At 37.8% G+C, this 22,098-nt stretch overlaps 1 protein-coding gene across 1 annotated transcript in view; it reads right to left on the bottom strand.

The window, feature by feature from the left end:
* Positions 1-22,098, bottom strand: part of lepr (leptin receptor) — a 121,535-nt gene that overhangs the window by 55,900 nt on the left and 43,537 nt on the right. Inside the window, exons 5-7 of the mRNA XM_069938352.1 lie at positions 18,714-18,895; positions 16,842-16,987; positions 13,012-13,153 (exon numbers count right to left, since the gene is read on the bottom strand). Of these exons, the coding sequence (XP_069794453.1) occupies positions 13,012-13,153; positions 16,842-16,987; positions 18,714-18,895 (470 nt within the window). The remainder of the gene's footprint in view (positions 1-13,011; positions 13,154-16,841; positions 16,988-18,713; positions 18,896-22,098) is intronic.

Genomic DNA, 22,098 nt, shown 5'->3' with positions numbered 1-22,098 from the left:
AACCATGAGACCTGTAGTCCATTCTTATTTTATCCATCTCACTCTTAAACTATTCTCATCACGGGTGGAGGAAAAGATGAAATGGAGTTCGGCAATGTACAACACCTATGTTATTGATGCAGACTTTCAAAATTCTGCAAGTGAATCTTCAACAAGTACCAACTGCTTTGAATCAGTTCAACGTACTTCAGTTAAAATGCAAAAACCATGTTACTGATTGCATTTATTTCATCAGGTTGGGGGGGTTATCATAGATTCAAACAGCACAGAAATCAATCCTTTGTCTCACCAATTCCACACCAACCAGTAGGCATCCATTTAAACATCCCATTTAATTCTTTGTTGTTGGTGGTCACGTATCTTTATCTTTGCTACATATCTTTGCTGTGCGACTTGCTCAATTTCTCCAGCTTTTTTGTGTAAACTACAATCACAGCATCTGCAGATATTATTATTATTTAGCTCCCATCTTATTCTATCCATTTTTCCATCAACACCCCCGCCCCCAAGATTCCATCACTAGGAATATAATCTATGGTGATGAATTAATTTATTTAGGAGCAAACCAGAAAACCTGGGTGTTGGGGGGGGGGGGGGGGGGTGCTAAACCACGCAGTCAAAGGGAAAACATGCAAACTCCAGATGGACAGCACCAGAAGTCAGGATTGAACCCAGCCCATTGTGAGGCAGAAACTCTACAAGCTGCATCACTGTGACACCCAGATTTTTTTCTTGTTTAAGCTAAAGAATCATGAACAGAGGTGGTGACTATAACAAGACAAACCAGGAATTCATCCACACCAGTCATTTGTTCAGATGAAGGAAAACACCATTAAATACAGATGGGAAGAAGACCTCAGTGTATCCTGGGACATGTTTAATTTGAATTAAAAGAATGATGAGACAACAAACTGTTAAAACTAACCCCAAAGCCTAGTTTCTTCTCTCAATTCTATTCCTTTAATAGTTTAGTATGAGTAGAATTTTGAGGGCATTCTTTTGAAAGATTTTGTTCTAAATGCTATACATCTAAGTAGTATTTAGTATTGTGATAGAGTATATACATACGATTTTGGAAGATAAATTAGGAAAGGTTTGTTAGAGTAGGTTACATACAAACACTTTAAAACAGATCTTATTTGAAATACTGGAGCTTGCTAATGCTAGACATATCGGTCCCACAGCCTTTGCAAGAGCTTTGAAGTGTACTCAAGAGACTTCACTAATGGATTGTTGTTTGCAAAAGGCAACAGATGAAAGATCTTGCTGGAGCCACAGATTGTCTGGAAGAGAATTACTTGCTCTAGGAGGGTCATGTGGTTTTGCAAGCAGAGAGAGTCAAACAGTCTTTCTCAGAGAGAGAGAGAGAGAGAGAGAGAGAGAGAGAGAGAGAGAGAGAGAGAGAGATCACTTGTACAGTGTTACAGCTAGCAACAGTAGCAGGGACTGGAACAGGACAAGCTGGCAAGCTTATGGAAAGCCTATTTGTAAGACGGTCTGGTCAAAGCCCTTGTGGTTCATGCAAGAGGTGAGGATTGGCTGTCTCATGTTTCACTTGGAATAAGAGAAACAAAAAGGAACTCTGTGGTGACCTGAAAGAGGCATCTGGAGAACCCTGATGCGGCAAGTTTTGTCAGCAAGACACTGAAGTGGCTGATGGAAGTATATCAGTTCTGGCTGAGCTGAAACAACAAATCTCTCTTTGAAAACTGACAAGAACCTTCCTGACTGATAACCATTTACCCTTCAAGCACCAAAGCCTGGTGAAGATTATAAATGTTAAATTCTGTGCACAGTATAAGAATTGCCTACAACTAGTGAACTTGGAGGAATGAGAAGTATGATTGGACTGGGAACCAAAGAACTTTTAAAAACTTACACGCACATTACAATCATATGCACTTAGAATTAGAAGGGGGTTAAGTAAGTCAATAGTTAAGTTAAAGTGTGATTCTGTTTTCATGTTTAAAGATAATTAAAAGCAACTTTTGTTTAACTAACCATTTGTCTTGGTGAATATCTATTCCTGCTGGGTTTACGAGTCCTCTGGGCTATCCTTTCTTTCTTGGAGGAATTTAATAAAGTCAGAGATAAAACATTTCAAATGCAACAACTGTTTTAAGCAATAGCGCAGGATGGCAGTGAATAGAAAGTGGTCAGGAACCGAAATTCTCTGCATCCTCATCCACGTTCATGAAGCATGGAGATGCAAAGAGTTTCTGCATTCACGGTTTAAATGAAATCATTAGTGAAAGGAAACTAGAAAGTGTAGCAGAGCATCAAAATGAATCCTAAAAGCACATGGGAAGAGTCTGCACAAGGAGAGAAAACACAGATTGAAGAAAGAAGGGATTAACTTGAGTGGAGCAAGCATGGAATGAAATTGATGTATTTTCCCAGTGCAGTTCTTTTTATGGAATAGACCAGCCTGTGCCAGGTCCATGAAACTGGAGGCCAGAGAGGAAAGTTGACCACTCCAGTGGCTGATCTGATGGTGGTCAAGCTGACATATGGGTTATGGGGTGGGTGGGGTTCTCCTGATATAAAGTCCCACTTACCACAAGTCATGTACAACAGAGGAAATCATGTGGAAAAACTTTCATATATATTTATATATAAAAGGGAAGCCCCCTTAGACCACATTCTAAAATGTTTCTTCTTTTGGATGTGTAAATTCAGCTCCATATATAGTTTGCCATGTTTCAAACTGCTGTACATCAGTAAATTAATAATCCTTTCAGAAATGGTGAAGCTCCAAAACTTTTCTTTGGATAAACATTTTTTAAATATTTTATTTTTTTAAAATTCCATACATGTAATTAATTAATAAAATAGCGCAAGTGATTAAGTTGAAGAAATTTACATTCATTACATGACCATGGTAACCCCTCCCCCTCAAAGAATAATATGTATTAAAAAGAAAAAGAAAAAGAAACAGTGTAATATCATGGATTGCCTGGATCATTCCTCCCCTCCCCCCAACACATGGGACCTCAACCGATTTTATCTGATCATTTTCTATTTAAGGAAGAAGATTAACACAGGTTTTAAGATGGAAAAACATTTCTACATATTTATACCTTAAATTTGTGCATACCAGCTCCAAATTTGCAAAAATATAGGATCTTTATTTCTCAAATTGTATATATTTTTTTCTAAAAGAAGACAGCTTCGAATTTCTGTACTCCATCTTCCCATATTTAAATAGGAATCCAATTTCCAAGTCACTGCTGTACATTTCCTTGCTACTGGCAATGCTATTTTAACAAATTTCATTTGATATATTGATAATTTTAAAGAGGGATCAATAAATCTTTAAATTCTTTATAATATTCAGGTGGAAAACCTTCTTCTCCCAGAGCTTTATTATTTTGTAATGAACTAATTGCTTCTTTCACTTCTAATTGTGCAGTATTAGCATCTAATTCTGCTTGTTCTACCTTGCTCCATCTAGGTAAGTATATCTGAGATAAAAATCTATATTTTGTTCTCATCTTTTAAAGACTCTGAAATTTCTTAAACAATTCATTTATTTCTTGATATTTATCACTAACATTTAAATCATTTTAATTACATTAATCATTATTGATATCTGCTTTGCTTTCAATTGGTATAGAGTATTTTATGTGATCTTTCACCCAAATTTATAATACCTCTGTTTAGTTTTTATAATCATATTTTCCATTCTATATGTTTGTAATGTATTATATTGAAGTTTTTTTTATTGATTAGTTGTCTACATTTATTTTCAGAGCTTCTTGTTTGAAGGTCTTCTTCTAAAACCATTATTGGTTGTTCTAATCGATCTACCTTTTTCATATATTCCTTTTTTATTTTAGAAGTAAAACTTATAATTTGGCCTCTCAGATATGCCTTCAAAGCATCTCATATTACAAATTTGTCATTCTTAGAGTTCAAGTTTATGTCACAAAATAACTATTTGTGTTTTAACAATAATGAATTCAACCTCCATCTTTAAATTGATTTTTCATTATCTGGCACTACAAACATCATTAATAAAGGTGCATGATCAGACAGAATTCTTGTTTTATATTCTATGTCTAATATCCTACCCTGCAGTTGTGCTCAAATTAAAAATTAGATCAATTCTGGAATAGGAGTCATGTACATTTGAATTAAAAAAAATAATCTTTCTCTTGGATGTATTCTCCTTCAGACATCTATTAAGTTCAAGTCTCTCACTACTACCAAAGTGGCTTTTGCTGCTTGAGCTCTTGATGTTCCTCCAGTAGTTCTATCTAAGATTGGATCTAAACAAAAATGAAAGTCTCCTCCTCTCAAAATGTTCTCATGTGCCTCGGCTAAGTTCAAAACAGGTTTCCTGTATAAATTTTTCATCATCCACATTTGGTGCATAAAAATTTACAAGAGTCCACAATTCTGAATATATTCGGAAATGTATCATCACATATCTCCCTGCAGTGTCTGTTACTACATTTTGTATTTTAATTGGAAGATTTTTCCTCATCAATATTGCTGCTCCTCTTGCCTTAGAATTAAATTATGAAGCTGCCACATACCAAACCCAGTATCTTTTTAGCTTCAGATGTTCTTTCTCAGTTAAGTGAGTTTCCTGCAGAAAAGTCAAGTCTATTCCCATTTTCTTAATATGTGCTAACACTCTTTTTCTTTTCAGCGTACCATTTAACCCATTAACATTTATAAATTCCACTATATTACTCATCCTAATAGTCCACTCTTTCCTCCGCCCCTGCCTGTGACCTTTCCTTGCTCAACGTTCTTATTGAATATCCAATGTATCCACATGTACCTCCCCCAGAAATCCAGATAAAGAAATCAGATTTTCTTCTAGATCATAGACATGGACACATTTATAACTATATATAAACAAGAACCTCCCACCCACCCCCATCCCCACCCCCATAGGTGTTGGTTAAATAATACCCAACACTAACTCCCTCTATTTTATGGGTTGAAACCAAAGTCACAGTTTCCCATATGATTCAGAAAGAGTTAGAAACCCATCTCCTCCCCCAACCCCCTAGTATTTAAATCTTAAACATTTAGTAAATATGGAAAAGAAAAGAAAAATTCAAAAAGAATTCCAATAATTTCCAAAAATCCACAAAGGAAAAATAGATAGTATTTAAATTAATCACTCATTATGTACTTCCAAATAATATCAGTCCATCAAAACGTATCATTACTTCTCATTCTTCATTCCTTCTGGATTATTGGGAGATTTTGCACGAATTTTGCTTGCTCAAAGCTTGAGAAAAACTTTTTTTCACCTCCAAGCAAGAAAATATTCAAGGTTGCCGGATGGCGCAGTACAAATCTGTATCCCTTTTCCCAAAGAATTTTATTAACTGGGTTGAATTTTCCTCTTTTTAATAAATCAGCACTCATAACAGGGTAAAATAAAACTTTCCCCCATATACTCAAGTGGACCTTTCCTTGCTCTTGCCTCCTTCTGCTGCTAAAGTCAGAATCTTCTCTCTGCCTTGGTACCAAAGGAACTTAATACAGAACGTGGATTCTGATTTGGAAATGGTTTTGGTCTGAGAGCTCTGTGTGCTCTTTCGATCACCTTATTTTGCTTGACCCAATTCTTCAGAGATTTATTTTGCAATAAAAGCATTTGGATCTTGCTCTTCTATTCCTTCTTTAAAACCTTTTTTTTTTAAATGTCATTCCTTCTACTAAAATTTTCCAGCATCTCCACCTTTCACTGAAGCTTCTGGTTTTCCATAACAAGAGCAGAGGTGGAATCTTCCACTCTTGTAATTCGGTCATCCTGATGTTGCATTTCTCCCTGAACTTTCTTCATTTTCCTATCTAGTTTATCAATTTTTCTTTTAATCTTATTAACAACATCCACAACTCTATTTATTTCTCCTTTCAGTTCTCTTCTCATTTCATGAAATTCTTTAATTAATAAAGCGATACTGGTTAAATCCTTTACTTTTTAAGGTTTTAGTTTCTTTTAATACCTTCTCTTCTAGTAGGTGAACTTCCTCTTCATCCTCTTCACTGCTGGTCTGTTGGGAGCCCAACTCCTCTTCTTCCTCCTCTGACTGTGTTTCAGAAGGCCCGGTTTTGGCACATACTCAATGTGCTTCTGGGTTCTTCTCCAAAACCATCTCCTCAACACTACAGGGGAGCGACATCAGCAGAAGTCCAGTTGCCAAAATCACTCACCCAGGGAGTAGCTTGAACACTAACACCCTTCTTCCAATTAGGAGGAGGCCTCCAATCTTCCTTGGTCATCTCAACACGTCGGGCTCCAGGTAAGGCAGCAGCTACTTTATCTTTCTTTGGAGGCATCTTGAAAGTATTATAGAATTGTTTAAATATATAATATTTAAAACATTTTTAGTCTGCACTTTTTTTAACTAATTCACCAGGAGGGTCAGGCTCCTATATCCTAACCCTATAGCATCTCATGATGATCCCCCTGAATAAATATTTCAAGGCAGATAAGCAAGAGCTCAGTTCAATATCTCCCCTGAAAAGCAGTACTTCTAACAAACCACCATTCTCTGTGTAATGGGACCTTCCTGCATGTTCAAGGTTCTGGAGAGGGGATTGAATCAACACACCTCCGGCTGGATTGCATAAATCCCACTATCCTGCCAATTAGGATTTGTACTGATATTTTTTCAATTCTAATTGTAAAATGCTGGGGTTTTTTTTCTGAAAGGCTTATTTAAATTGAAGGGCAATGGCATGATGACTTTGCAACTCATGCGCGGTGCTGAATTTTCCCAGAATAGTGAAATGAGCAAGCTTCACTAAAACCAACATCAGAACAAATGGCAAATTTCCAAACCCAAACTTGAACCATTATTTGTGTATAACCTAACTTGCACAGACTGCAGTGTACACAAAGACATTGGAAAATATTGGGATCTTAAAATGTCAGAGTTGAAAACTCAAGATCATGAATTGGTAGTGGAGACTAGCATGATACAAGTATCTATCTGCAGACAGCTTTACCTGAAATTACTTCAAAATATCTTCATGCAGCATTTTCCAGTGACCTACAATTGGTCAAAATTGGTTAAAAACATGCTTAAAATTTGTTCTCCAAGTCGCAACATTCCTCCTTTCAAAAATACATCACATGTCAGTCCGAACACGAGAGCCACAAGCCTGGAAAGGATCTGCAGATTTCCTGGATGAAACAGAGGGCTGACCAGGGATATCCAGAGAAAGTAACAGACAAATTAAACCGGAATTCCTGGAGGTCGATTCTAGAGGTCTACCCTAGTGCTCCTTGGAATGGGAAACACTGGCATCTAAATAGGACATATGCATTAAATGGTAGGCTATTCAGATGTGCAGAGCAACAAAGGGATTTAGGAGTTCTGGTAAATAGTACCCTCAGGGTTGATACTCAGGTAGATGGTGTGGTGAAGAAGGCATTTGGAATGTTGGCCTTCATAAATCGGAGTATTGAATTCAAGAGTAGGGAGGTTATGATGAAATTGTACAAGGCATTGGTGAGGCCAAATTTGGAGTACTGTGTACAGTTTTGGTCACCAAATTATAGGAAAGATATAAACAAAATAGAGAGAGTGCAGAGAAGGTTCATGAGAATGTTGACAGGATTTCAGGGTCTGAGTTATAGGGAAAGGTTGTGCAGACTGGGGATTTTTTCTCTGGAGCGTAGAAGATTGAGAGGGGATTTGATAGAGGTGTTTAAGATTTTAAAAGGGACAGACAGAGTAAACGTGGATAGGCTTTTTCAATTAAGAGTGGGGGAGATTCAAACTAGAGGGCATGGTTTAAGATTGAAGGGGGAAAATTATAAGGGGAACATGAGGGGATATTTCTTTACGCAAAGGGTGGTGGGGATGTGGAATGAGCTTCTGACAGAAGTGGTCGAGGCGGGATCATTGGTTACATTTAAGGAAAGACTGGATAGTTACATGGAGAAGAGAGGACTGGAGGGTATGGACCGGGTGCTGGTCAGTGGGACTAGGAGGGTGGGGATTTGTTACGGCATGGACTAGTAGGGACGAATTGGCCTGTTCTGTGCTATAAGTGATTATATGGTTATATGGAAAAAAAAGTCAATGAAGGTTGAAGCAAGTTGCCCTTAAACAGATTAGACCTAACACTAACCCAAACTAAAAACTGGATTTTCTTTTAAGATTTTGCTTCGGGCGTAATTTTCTGCTGTTGTTTCACGATCTCAGAGGACACACCCATCAACTAACATTGATTAAACCACCCCTCAGAATTTAATAACAGAGCGGCATTAAGCTTTCAAGGCAATCTCCTGCCAGCCTGTATCTGCCAAGACAGGTGGCAAGAATTTTAAATGAAGAATGCTCAACAGCTTTCAGCTGATCAGATCCTAAAAGACACATGTGTCTACTTCCTCCAGAAGACATACAGTAGTAAAAGCATCGAGAAACACTTGTTATTTACAGAGGCAGGTTTTTAAAGTATGGAATGCATCAAATTAGTCAGGTTGCAGTAAGAAATCCTGGCTCAAGAACACGTCCATTTTGGCAAAAGAGCTTCAGTTTTGCTGATCAGGTGCAAAACCGAGGATTCAAGCTGGTATACTGGGTACGCAATGGTGGAAGATGTCAATCTATCTATTTCAATTCTACGCTTGCTATGTAACTAATTGCCTCTCTGCAATTTTACAATTGATTGGGTATTTTTGTACCACCTCAATTAAGTGTTATGCCTGCCACATCTTCAGTGGAAAGATACAAATGTTTTAGAGAGAGATCGTGCACATATTTTCTAAATGATTCTAGGGATGAGGGATTTCACAGTACAAACAAAAAAAAAACTAGGTTTGTTCTCCTAGAACAAAGGAGATTGCAAGAGTATCAGATAGAGGTACTTAAAAATCACAGTGTATCAGCAGAATAAAGAGAAACAGTTGCAAAGGCAGAGGAGTCAAGAACTTGGGCCACAAAGAATGAAGATGATTGTAAAAGAACCAAAAAAAGTGGAATGAGGTAAAGGTCTTACCAGTGATTGGTTAGGATTTGGAATTCACTGTTGGAGTGCTAGCTGAGACAACTTGTGAGCTTTCATTTAAAGTCCAATATTGTTTCCTACCAAGCCCAGATAAGACTGCCTAATGCCTATCCCTTTGCCAGAAAAATAATTAGTTAATATATTAATTAAGGGGCATCTGCCCTTGTGTCAGTCAGCACCAATTAGTTATCAGAAAGAATGATTGCCTCTTGTACTTCGAGTAATACATTTGTGGTAGGAAACAACATCAGTGGTTGGAAAATTGTTTGAGGGGATTCTGAGGGTCAGGATCTACTGGATAGTCAGGGACTGATTTGATGTCATCAGCATGGACTCATGCATTGTCTCTCACAAACTGGACAGCAAACTCGATTTATTAGGATGGCAAACTGGATTGATGAGTTCATGCCTGTAGACATTGTACATATGGACTTTAGCAAGACCCTTTTGACATTATCCCGTATGACAGTTTGGTCTTAAAGTTTAGCTCACTTTGGATCCAAGAGCAGTTGACCACCAGATTCAAAACTGACTTGGTGGAAGGAGTTGGGGGTAGTTGGGAGGAATGTTTTTCTGATTGGAGGCCTGTGATCAGTGGTGCTTGTATTCTACATTGGGTGCCAGTGTAGTCCTTGTGATTAGTACATTTGCAGCTGACACCAAAATTATAGATCTGAAGAACAGCGAGATAAAAAAAATCTAACTTTACAACAGGATCTAGATCAATTGCTTAGGTGGGCCAAGGAGAGACAAATGGAATTTAACTCTGATAAGTGAGAGGTGTTGCACTTTGCTCAGTCAAACCAAGGCAGGACCTGGAGTTAATCATAGGGACCTGTAGAGTGTTGTAGAACAGAGAAACCTTGAGGTACAAGTGCACAGTTCCTTGAAAGTAGCAGCTCAGATGGGCAAGATGGTATGGATGCGTCAAAACCTGGCCTCTGATCCTTGACTTCCTCATCAGAAGACCAGTTAGTGTGGATCAATAACAATAGCTCCTCCTCATCATTAATCAACATAGGCGTACATCAAAGATTCATGCTCAGCACACTGCTTTACACTCTATGCCCATGACTGTGGGGCCAGGCACAATTCAAATGACATCTACAAATTTGCCGATCACATCACACTTGTTGGCAGAATCACAGACAGCACTGAGGAAGTGTAGAGGAGGGAGTTAGATGAGCTCGTTGAGTGGTGTAACAACAACCTTACATTCAACATTATCAAATCTAAGGAATGGATTGTGGACCTCAGGAAGGGGAAACCAGGAAAATACTAATCAGTCCTCATCGAAGGGTCAGCAGTTGAAAGGGAAAAAAATTTCAAATTCCTGCAACTCAACTTCTTTGAAGATCTATGAAGAAGGCTCTCCAGCAGAAATATTTTATAAGAAATTTATGGAGATGTCATCTGTTACCAAAGCCACTTGTAAATGTCTACAGGTGTACTATGCAGTTCATTCTAATTGGTTGCATCACTGTCTGTATGAAGATGCCAATGAACAGGACAGGAAGAGGCTATAGAGAGTTGTGAACTTAACATTAGTCTTCACTTCAGTAAGGTCATCTAAAAGAGGCGGTCTTAAAAAAGCAACCTCTATCATCAAGGACCCTCACCATACTCTTCTGACTGCTACCATCAGGAAGGAGGTACAGGAGGTGAAAGCAAACACCCAATGTAATAAAAAGAGCTTCTTTCCTTCTGCCAGCAGATTTTTTTCTTTTTAAAATATTTTTATCAAATCCTATCTTTATAATTAAACAATTAAATCATAACTCGTACTATGTCCAAATATAATATTAAATACAAAAATTATACAAGTAGTTCACATAAAATTCCCTGCCTTTTCCCCATATCCATATTTTACACTTCTCTGATGTGATCATGTTATTCTGTGATATGATCTGTGATTTGTAGTTAAACCACGCCCCCCCCATTTGTCTTAATAATGAAAAGGAAAATAATTATCCTTGCTAATCTACCCCCTCCCTCTAATCAAGGTCATCTGTATATATTATAAACATGAATCGAATCCACACCAGATCCACACCACTTAAATCTCCATATTACGATGGTAATCCATGAATGGGCCCCACATCTTATGAAATTCAGTCTTTGCATCGTCCGCAGATTTCTGAATGGACAATGAATCGCAGACACTACTTCACTTTTTTTCTCTTCATTTGCACTAATTTATTTATTTGTTAAATAGTGCATTTATGGAAATGTAATTTTCTAACACCTGTAATGCACAACAAAGCTGCCACAAAACAACAGATTTTGTGACACATGTTCATGACAATAAACCCGATTCTGACATTCTGTCTTCTGATTCTAACACACTTACCTTCATTGGGTGCAGTATGGAGTACAAAAGTTGGGACCTCATAATCAGCTGTGCAAGGAGTTGATGAGACCATCCTTTAGAATACTGTGTGTAGCTCTGACTCCCCAGCTATAAATAGGGTTTTAATAAGTTGGAAGTGGTGCAGAGGAGAATCACCAGGGTGTGACTGGGACTGGAGGGCTTGAGTTATAGGGAGAGGTTGGATAGGCTGGGTCTTTTATTCCCTGGAGCATAGGAACCCGAGGGTAATCATATAAAGGTTTATAAACAATGGGGAAGATGGTCACGGTCTTTTTCCCAGGGTAGATAATTCTAGAACTAGAGGACATGGATTCAAGGTGAGAGGGGAAAGCTTTAAAAGGGGCCTAAGAGGTATAATTTTCCACCCAGAGGGTGACTTGTATCTGGAATGAGCTGCTAGTGGGAACTGTAGAAGTGGGCCCAATAACAGTATTCAAAAAACATTTGGATAGATTTATTGATAGAAGGGACTGAGAAGGATATGGACCAAGTGTAAACAAATGGGGATGGCCCAGAGTGCCAACTTGATCAGAATAAACGAGTTGAGCCAAACAGTCTGTCTATGCTGCATGACTCAATTGCATCATTCAGGTAAATGTTCCTCTGATCAAAGTTCCTCATGAGATAACAAATATTCGGGTCTCGGACATTTTAGCGCCCACACTTTGGCACTGGACATTTTGGCCATCATAGTATGGCACTCACAGTTTAGTGTTTGACATTTTGGCCTGCCCACCCCACTCACCCTCTGCGATCCAACTCTATTCCACCGTACAGCCTGAACCCCCGGTGTTGCATAAACTCCCCCCTGGAAACTGCTCCCCCAGCAAACAAGAGCTTTTCACAGCTTATAGCGATATAGGTAAACTATTAAAAACAGTTGGGGATCGATCAAAAACAAGGCCTTTTGATAAATTCTAACAATATTTTTTGTAAGTTTAATTACGTATAATGCAATATTTAATTAACTGAATTAAAAATTTTAATATGAACATAAGAACTAGGAGCAGGAGTAGGTCATCCGGCCCATCGAGTCTGCTGCACCATTCAATAAGATCATGTCTGATCTAATCACTGACTCAACTCCACCTACTGCCTTTTCCCCATATCCATTAATTTCTTACACATATCCCTTAATTTCTTTTTTTAAAGTGTAAAAATCTATCTAACTGAACTTGAAATATGTTTAATTACGTAGCCGTCTTAAATCTATTCCCCTGAATCTGGAGGCTGTGTCCTCTAGTTCTGGTCTCACCTACCAGTGAAAGCAATCTTCATACCTATCTTATCTATCATTTTCATAATTTTAGATATTTCGATAAGATCTCTTATTTTTCTGAATTCAAGCAAGTATAATCCCAGGCGATTTAATCTCTCCTCATAGGTCAACCCCCTCTTCTCTAGGATCAACCTGGTGATTTAGGAATGAGGAGGAAATTCCTAAAAAAGATAAGTTACATCCTTAGGAATAAGGTAAACATTATTCACAGTAAATAATATTTTAAAGAATAGACACATCTTTGAGTCCCTCAGAACTCAACGAACCCTTGTACAATCTTATAAAGAAATAAACACCTTTAAAAGACATTCTCTTTGTTACTCTATCAGTTTGGCATTCTATTTATTTGTTACAGTAAATCAATACTTACCCTGTACTTTCACATGTAAAGGATCACTCCAATCACTCCAAAATCCTGGGCCATTGCGACGTTTACACCGAATGACAATTTGGTAGGAAAGGTCACTCTCCAAACTATGAAGCATTACAGAGTTTTCCCAGACATCCTTGACCTATAATGTAGGGTTATCAACGCAAGAACAAGAGGATGAGGAGGAGGGACAACTCCTACAGACAGTCAAACCTATTCTGCTTTTCAAACAAGGTTATGATTAATTTTATCTTCACTTTCTGGGCTGATCTCAATTACCATAGATTCCCTTACAGGTCAAGTATTTATCTTCATCTCAAGTGGCCAACATATACAGCTCTCTTGGGTCAAACACTCAAAAGGTTTATAACACTCATAAGAAATTGCTACTTATCTCAATTTTAAATGTTTTGAGACAAATACCTTGATTCAAAATTCCTCCACTGAGAGAACCACATCATCGTCCCAGCCAATCTCTTTCAAAATGATACATTACAGCATCATCTTGTTCTTGTGAACTCTACCTGTTTTTTTGCTCATTCTGCTAATCTTCTCTCAGAATACAACCCAGGAATCTGTTGTGAATCCTCCTCACTGCTTCCCTCAAAAAGTGAGTATCCCCTCCATGAATAAAGAATCCAAGACTTTCTTACTTGTAGTCATGTATTACATGAAATTTACATCAAGTTTGATGGATTCACAGACAAGCGAATCCAGACACAGGCTAACAGACAATGGACGATCTTTATTGTACCCACAAGCAAATTGTAATGGGGATGACACAAAACAACACTTGATGCTAAAACTATATTGGCATTCGCCTCAGATACAGCTATCACCGATACCAGTGGGTGCCTATTCTCTCTTTTTATTATACTCATGTAGTAATATTCAGTAACTAGCACACTCTTACAAGATGGGGTCCCCAACACACACTCCTAGTTCCCTGTACCAACGGGGTGCGGTTCAATACTAAGTCTTCCCACACAAAACAACAGTCCCGCTCTAAGTGCAGTGCACACCAACGACTCCTCCAAAAATCCCACAGTTCACAACCTGGCATAGAGCAGTATTCATATTCAGGATCAAGGAGCAATGAGGAAGATCTGCTTGACATGGTAGACTTTTAAAGTGCAGCAAGCTGGGGAGTCTAGCTCAGGTAATCACTAAGTAATTTAAAGGGGCCAATGGTCAGATGTCCACTAATGGGTGGGCAGAGTCCAACCTTGATTGGCAGGGGATGACTAGGTTCCAGACAAAGGTCATGTGACCTTCCACAATCGACATTTCTACCTGGTTTCAGACAGAGAGGCTACATGACTCTCCATAATCCACATTCCCACCAGGTTCCAGAAAGAAAGCCCATGAGTCTCCACAAGTACACTACACCATGTCACTTGAAATTAAGTCTACACTCCACATTCCAAAGACCTTCCTAATGACACAGCACACTTGCATGCCACCTATGCATTTCTTGAAAAAAAGACACTAAGCCTCTATGGACACCAATATTTAAAATTCTCACATTTAAACAAAGATCACAATTTTATTCTTCTTTCCAAAATGGTCAAAACATTTCTTCACATTATATTCCATCTTCCCCTTGTGACAGTATTTAGAGGTGGCTTGGGAGGAATTGCTAGAGTAGTTTGCACACACACATTTCAAAACACAGAGTTTTTGCAGGACTTTTGCAGGGTGCTTTTTGCAGAAAGAGTAACAAAGTTGCAGAATACAGCTGGCCTGGGAGAGCATGTGATCTTTGCAGGCAGACGCAGAACAGTTTTGCTCTAAGAGGGAGGTAGTGAAACAGAGATGAGAGACATAGAAATCAGTTCCAGAGGGACAAGCAGGCAAATTTTGGAAGGCAATCTGTCAAAGGAGAAGACTGGCAGTCTGAAAGGCGACCTGAAAGAAAAAGGATCATCTGGAGAACCCTGAAGGGGGAAAGTTTCGTCAGCAAGACTGATTGAGAAGGAATCTGTTGCGGATGTCCTGGAACAAAAGGAATCTTTCTCTGAAAACCAGCAAGAACCCTCCTGAGTGGTAACCATTTGCCTGTTAAGCATCAAAGACTGGTGAACTTTGTTAATGCCAACTTATGTGCACAGTACAAAGATTGCCTGCAACCAGAGAGATTGGACTGTGATCCAAAGAACCTTTCTAATCTTATATATACATTACACACACCTGCACTTAGTATTGGAGGGGGGGGGGCTAGGTAGGTTAAGTGAATAGGCTAAGTAATAAGTTAAAGTTTAATTCTGTTTTCTTGTTCAATTATAATTAAAAACTACTTTTGTTTAAGTAATCCTGCGTTGTGGTTGTACTGACAATAACTACACCTGCAGTGAGAGTACAAGATAGCTTTAATAAACTAATATGTACACTAAGAGGTCTTGTCTCTGCAAAATGAACCTGGAAGGCTAGACTGTAGCTCTGGACTGCTTTATATACAAGGTCACCAGGATGACCCCTGGTGACCTAGTGGTGTAATTACACATCACCACAGTGGTGAATATCTATTGCTGCTAGTTTTTGGTGTTCTCTGGACACCATTCACTAAACCTGTCACTATCCCTCTGCAGATAATTTGTAGACACCTCACAACTTACTTTCCCACAGTGATTCATCTGCTACTTTGGATAGATTATACTCAGTACTTCATCAAAATCATTAATATTGAGAACCAGAATTTATTGCCAAGGCAACAAACTAACAAAACCTCAAAAACTTTAACTATTGGGGGGTGGGGCTGGGGGGGGAGGTTTTGCATCTTCTCTGGTGCATAAGATGATGTGGTGGGATAGAGAGCAGTGGGAGGATCAAGTTGGAACTGGCCACTCGTGTATGAGGATCACCCCATTCTTCCACCTTGCACTGTCAATTCCAATCTTCTGAATTTAATGTACAGATAAATAGTGTCAGATCTTCAGCTGCCCAACACTTGATGTGCCTGGAGGCCTCTATATGTGTCATATGTAGGAAAGATCCTGCGCATTGTTTAAAAGAACATGAAATATGATTGGGTTTTTGTAAATTGTTAGGGTGGCATGTATAAACCCATTGTGTTCAAGTTTATTTGTCATCCAATTGTACCAGCACCACCTAATGAAACAACATTCTCCAGTTCACGGTGTAGAACAGCACAAAACACATACAGACAAGTGATACATATACACAGTTCATTTGTCACAGAGAGTTGTTTTTGCAGTTCAATAGTCATTCATCAGTCTCAGTGCCCAGGAGCTGTTCAAGTGGTTCTGGTCCTAATACTTCTGAATCTTTATCCCCCTGACAAGAGTAGCTGGAAGATGCTGCATGAAGGGTCGTAAGGGTCCTCCTGGATTTTTCAATCCCTCTTTAAATAACAATATAAGTAAATTACATTGGTTGCCAAATGATACATTGTGTGGTCTATTAATAGGTTTAATAAGATGAATATCATTCTCTTCTCATAATTGAGTGTGCTGATGCAATCCCTCTCCATTACAGTGTAACAGGTGGCCTAACGGATAGAGCAGATTGGCATGTGTGCTGGTAAGTTTGCTGCATTTGCTTTGAAAACTAAGAAATAAGTTGTTGTCAAGTTAATTTGAATCAAGTGATACACTTCATGACTACACCAGCATGCTCTTAAACAGTACTATTAATTATCAAAAATATGCCTCAGCCTTTATGGGAAGGTGTCAAATTCTGTTCGAAGCGAGATGCAGTAGGGTTTAGGAGAATATTATTTATTTACCCACTTACATACAAATTATGAAATGGGCAGAAAAAGATGGTAAATAGACAAATAACCTGTTTTTAAAAAAAAACACAGACAGTACCTTCCATGCTCTCTCTGGGTTGCCAGTGGAGTATTTTACTTCAAACTGGAAGAGATATGGTTGAGGGTTTGGGCTTGACCAACTAAGGTTGAAAACTCCTTCAACAGTCATTTCAGTCTGAAGATTTAAGGGAGGATTTACCTTGACTGGAAAAGACAAAAGGGAAAATAAAGCACTGGTGATATTGCACAGAGAGCCACTGAATGGAGCAAAATTCAAAACCATTATTTTATTTCCAATCAGGAAATATTCTGGTGCAATTTACATTTTCTGTTGCAAATCTGAATTTTAAAAACTCCAGTTATCGTTTTCTCTGCTAAATATGCTACCTCTTCCCTTCCCACAACATTTCTGGTGAATTGCCAGCTTGTAGCGTAGGGCAAACACAAGTGCCAATTTCACCTGGCTACTATTATTAATTCTAGTCAGACTGCAGACCGATTTTGGAACTACCTATTCTATTCAACAACCTCCAGAGCATTAACCAAGTGGACCTGCAGGAGAGCTCTCACTGGAACATCTTTTCAAGTTCTTGACATATCTGGGCTCACCATCTGGATCAATGTGAAATGTAATTTAATGCCATCAGATTGCAGCCATACACCCAAAGGTCTACCATTAATCCCAATTGAATGTCTATTATAACACGTGAAATTAAACTGGTAGTTTACCAGAGGAGATGGATTTTTAAAATTTTGTCATAAATACATAATGTTCTTAAGAAAGAACAATTTTAAATGATCTACTTCATTTTCTAGACTAGAATTTTTATTTGTTCCATCTCAGGAGTTTCTTTGAGTTTGTCAATTTTTTTATGGTATGACATGTTAACATTTCCCCATCTTCACTAATATGACATCAAACTGTGTAATGAAGATATATTTCAACATGCAGAACTGAAGAAAGAAAATGTCAACATTCGAAATAAACTGTTCAAAAGAAAAGGGACAATGAGAAGATAATCCATTAGGACAAACATATCGAACATGGGGATTCTTGACTCATTCCAAGAAAACCTGGGTCTCCTACAGTGCAAGTTTTCCTGTTAACTAATTTCAACTCTTTCAACCAGATCTCAAGCTGACCTGGAGTGCAGAGGAATGGCTGGATTGTATTTGTTGAAAGATTTGCTCCAAAGGTGGTGAAATTTGTGAACAAACTTGGTTTATCTTTTGCCACCCAAAGAATAATATCATGAGATGACCAAGGAAGTAAATTAAAAATATTAATTCCATGCAGAGTTCATGTCAATAAATTCCTGAGCTGAATTAATTAAAGTTTTGGGATCCAATGAGGTGCAAAGATTTAAGAAAATCATCCATATTCGGCTTTCAGAGTTGAAATGGAAGTTGGTTGTGGCAACAGGGAATGTTAAATAACTGGAAAAAAAAACATAGCAATGGTTTTGTATTCACCGTTATCAAGAGCTTATCTCATCCAATTTCCCTTTGACTTGCAGGAGACCCACTAATAATTGCATGAAATGCTCCATGTACTAACCAGAATAGAAATGACTGATTTCTCAAAAGGTATTGCATATTTTTCTGACACGGATGACGATTTTATTCTGCTAATTTTAAGTAAAATAAACACTTCTTCTATCACGTTATCCAAAATGCACTCCATCCAAAATCCTTGTTACCTGACAACTTACAAATTGTAAAATCAAGAGATGAACAGACAGAGTCAAAAAGCCAGGTGTTTTCTTTAAATTTATTCATTAACTCTTTTGTCCCACAATCAACAGCATTTAAGAATCCAATCCACTGTTGATATCGCCTTTACTTTGCTTTTCATTTAATTTTTCCTGATATTACACACAAAGGTTTATAGCATTTCACATTGAAAGAGCATAATTATCTCCAGACTTACCTACATTTATTGGCTTGACAATCATCAGAGGTGATTGCAAGATTCCAGAATTGGTAATCACTTCTATCCAAATTAAATACTTGCGATATAACTCAAGGGATGATACAGTGCACTTAATTACACGCTGCTGCACACAATTACTAACATAAGTTGAAGTGTTGCTTTCCTTCTGGTCAAATAACCTGCAAACGACAAAAGATAGGTCAAGTATCAATCCTGAGTGGAATGGGAAACTCAATGAAAGCCTTTAACCTTCAAGATCAGCAAATGTGGAATCTTAAAACAAACATACAAAGGGTGTGAGCACACAATATGAGAAAAAAAAAGAACTGCAGTTAATATTTCTGACATGGGCTTTTTTTCCCCCCCCAAGATTCGATGATTCTTTGTGAGCTGATTGTACTCCGTTGATTCTAAAGTTACTTTGACAGGTCAACAAATACAGGTCAAGAAATACAAGCAGCAACGAAACTGTACTCCATCCTAAAGCAGTGCTCAGAAAAGAAAAGGGATAAGCTGGAACAAGATATTAATAAAGCATGGTTTCCCCCACAGTAGGGGGGGGGGGGGAATTGAGAGCAACCCTTAAATCTATTTGGAAAGTTTTTCAAAGGAACACTATCCATATAAAACAAAACAAAGATTTTTTTTTAAGCAGATGTTATTTAAACTGATTTTTTTTGTAGTGGTGCTTTATTAGATTATACCAAGAAAAATTGCATCTGTTAACAATTTGAACAGAAAACAGTCAACTGATTCCAATCCATGCTCATATCAATATACAAGCAACAAGGTCCTTGGTGATTTTTTTTTAATAGATTGAATTAGATTTACCTGCATCTGTAGGTTCCATGGGGTTCTGCTGACATGGAATGCATGCAGGATTACCAGAGCTAGCACCACCAGGCTGAGGAACAGTGAGAATGCTGAATGGCCAAAGAAACTGCTCACACTAACCATCCGAGACTGTCATATTCATGAAGCACTATTTATTTATTTGTATAGATGAATACTTGTCCTGCATATATATTGTTTGTCTATATGTGCATTACATCTGGTTGTATGTCTGCATGCTTTGTACCGAGGACTGGAGAATCCTGCTTTGATCTGTTTATACTTGTAAATAAATTTGACTTGGTAATGTCCAGTACATCTCAGAATAATGTGCATGTACATTAAAGGTGCAAGTCTGAGACAAGCTGGAGGTCAGAAGCCTGTGCATCAGAATTTAAGCTCCACTACTGGTCTCAAGAGTAAAGCAGATGGTGGAACCTGGCCTGCACAGGGGTAGAAGATCATCTATACGTCCCTCTTCTACAGAATATCCAGGCAACCTCATCCTCCAGCCATGGAGCCAAGTTGCAGGCTTAGTCCAGGACAAACTAGCCCATTTTTACAGGGTGTTTTCATATAGTGTCAAAATATTATAAAGGGCAAACATGTTGTTTTATTTTATTTTCAGTAACTAGTGTCTCAGCAAGGCCAGAATTGTTGCCCATCCTGAACCACTCCTGAGCTGCCATCCATGAGCTGTCCTTTGAAAATGAAGCAGTCCTTTTGGCAAAGATAGTCAAAGAGTTGGTTAGGGAGTTCCAGGATTTAGACCCCAATAATGAAGGACTGGCATTGAGTTTTCAAGACAAGACAATGTGGGGGTTGTAGGAGACTGATGAGCTTGCTACCCAAGTCCCTCCTGGTGGGAAGTACTGCATATTTGGGTGATGGTGTACAAGTAGATGGCCAAGTAATTGCATTGGATGTTGTAAATAGTTCACAATGATGGGTCAGGAATGAATATTTGGGGAGATGAATCTAGTTTGTTATCAAGCTGCTTAAGAATTGTCAGAGATAGAGATATTATGAGTTAGGTGAAAGGGCTCACAAGGTCCTTGTTTAGCAATTGAAATGGAACAAGTTTCAAGAAATATTAATGCAGTTACAACAGAGTTGAATGTGACTACTTTTAAGCCTCATGAAATTAATGAGGCTTTCAAACTATTTTATTCTCAGGTGTACAAATTGCAGAGAGATGATAATAAAATGCCTTTGATGCAAAACTGACATTCTATTTTCAATGGATAATCAATTTTTTAATATTTGGTTTTCAGAAAGGAATTAGATATATTGTTATGTAGATAGAAATTTAATGACATTTGATCAATTAAAAAATAAATATTGGATATAAAATAATGCCCTTTTTTGTTATCAATTATGGGCTTATTTGAGAAATAAACTAGGTCCAGCAATGTTTTTACTCAAATGTGGTGATGTATAAATATTGATACATAATAGATATACTAAGACATTTATTTCAGCTATATATACTTTATTGCAGAAGGAAATTATTAAACAGGGGATACACAAGTCCAGAAAATGTTGGAAGACAGATTTAAATGTTAATATAGATGAAATAAATTGGTCAGAGTTGTGCTGGGACAGTATGACAAATACTATAGGCTAGTCAATACAATCTTTTCCATCAGTTACATCTCACTTCGCAAAAGCTAAATAAACTGAAATCAGACTTATCTGATCTGTATTTTAGATGTGATCAGGAGGTAGGTTCTTTTTTTACATTCTACTTGGTCTTGCTCCAAAGTGAGATCCTATTGGTCAAATTTGGTGTCTTATTTAGAACAGGTAATGGGAATTAAATTTCCATAAATTCCAATGTTATTTTTATTAGGCAATATTGAGAGGATAAGACTGAAACTGAAATTATCTACATATCAAAAACAATTTTTAAAGATTGCTTTAGCAGTAGCAAGAAAATGTATAGCAGTGACATGGAAATCAGATACCCACTTGGGTATGGAATGTAGAAATTCATAGTTGTGTTCCTTTAGAGAAGATTAATTATAATTTGATAAGTATGAAGTATTTTTGAAAACTTGGTCCCTGTAATTAAGAATTGAGGGAATTAATTTATAGACCTTTTCTTTAAGCCTCAAACTTTGTTAACCTCCTGGAAATATTATATTATAAATAATTAACTCCATGTGGTAAGGGGGAACTTCCCGAAACCAGATTTCTATCCTAGTTTCTTATGTTTTCTAACTGTGGAAGAAATTTGCCAAATGGAAGGATACTGTAGATGGTAGAGTAACTCGTAAGGGGTTAATGGCATGATATAAAAGTTATTTGTGAGAATGGAATGAGACAGGATCTCTGGTCTCGGGTGCCGTTTGCAAAGGTATAGCTCCAGATAACATTCCTTATCTTCTGAGACGCTCTGATTGCATTATGTCTGAGACGCTCTGATTGCATTATGTTCTTGTGATTTCCTCCCCTTTCCTCTAGTAACTCATTCTGCTGACTTTGCAAACTAACTTGTTTACTTCACTGTATAAATTCGAGCTGTGCAACTGTGTAGTTCAGAGCTGAG

The sequence above is a fragment of the Narcine bancroftii genome, chromosome 5 (genome assembly GCF_036971445.1).
Source record: "Narcine bancroftii isolate sNarBan1 chromosome 5, sNarBan1.hap1, whole genome shotgun sequence".
NCBI lineage: Eukaryota > Metazoa > Chordata > Chondrichthyes > Torpediniformes > Narcinidae > Narcine > Narcine bancroftii.
Note: the sequence above shows the minus strand (reverse complement) of the source record. Positions and strands in the feature narration are given on the sequence as shown.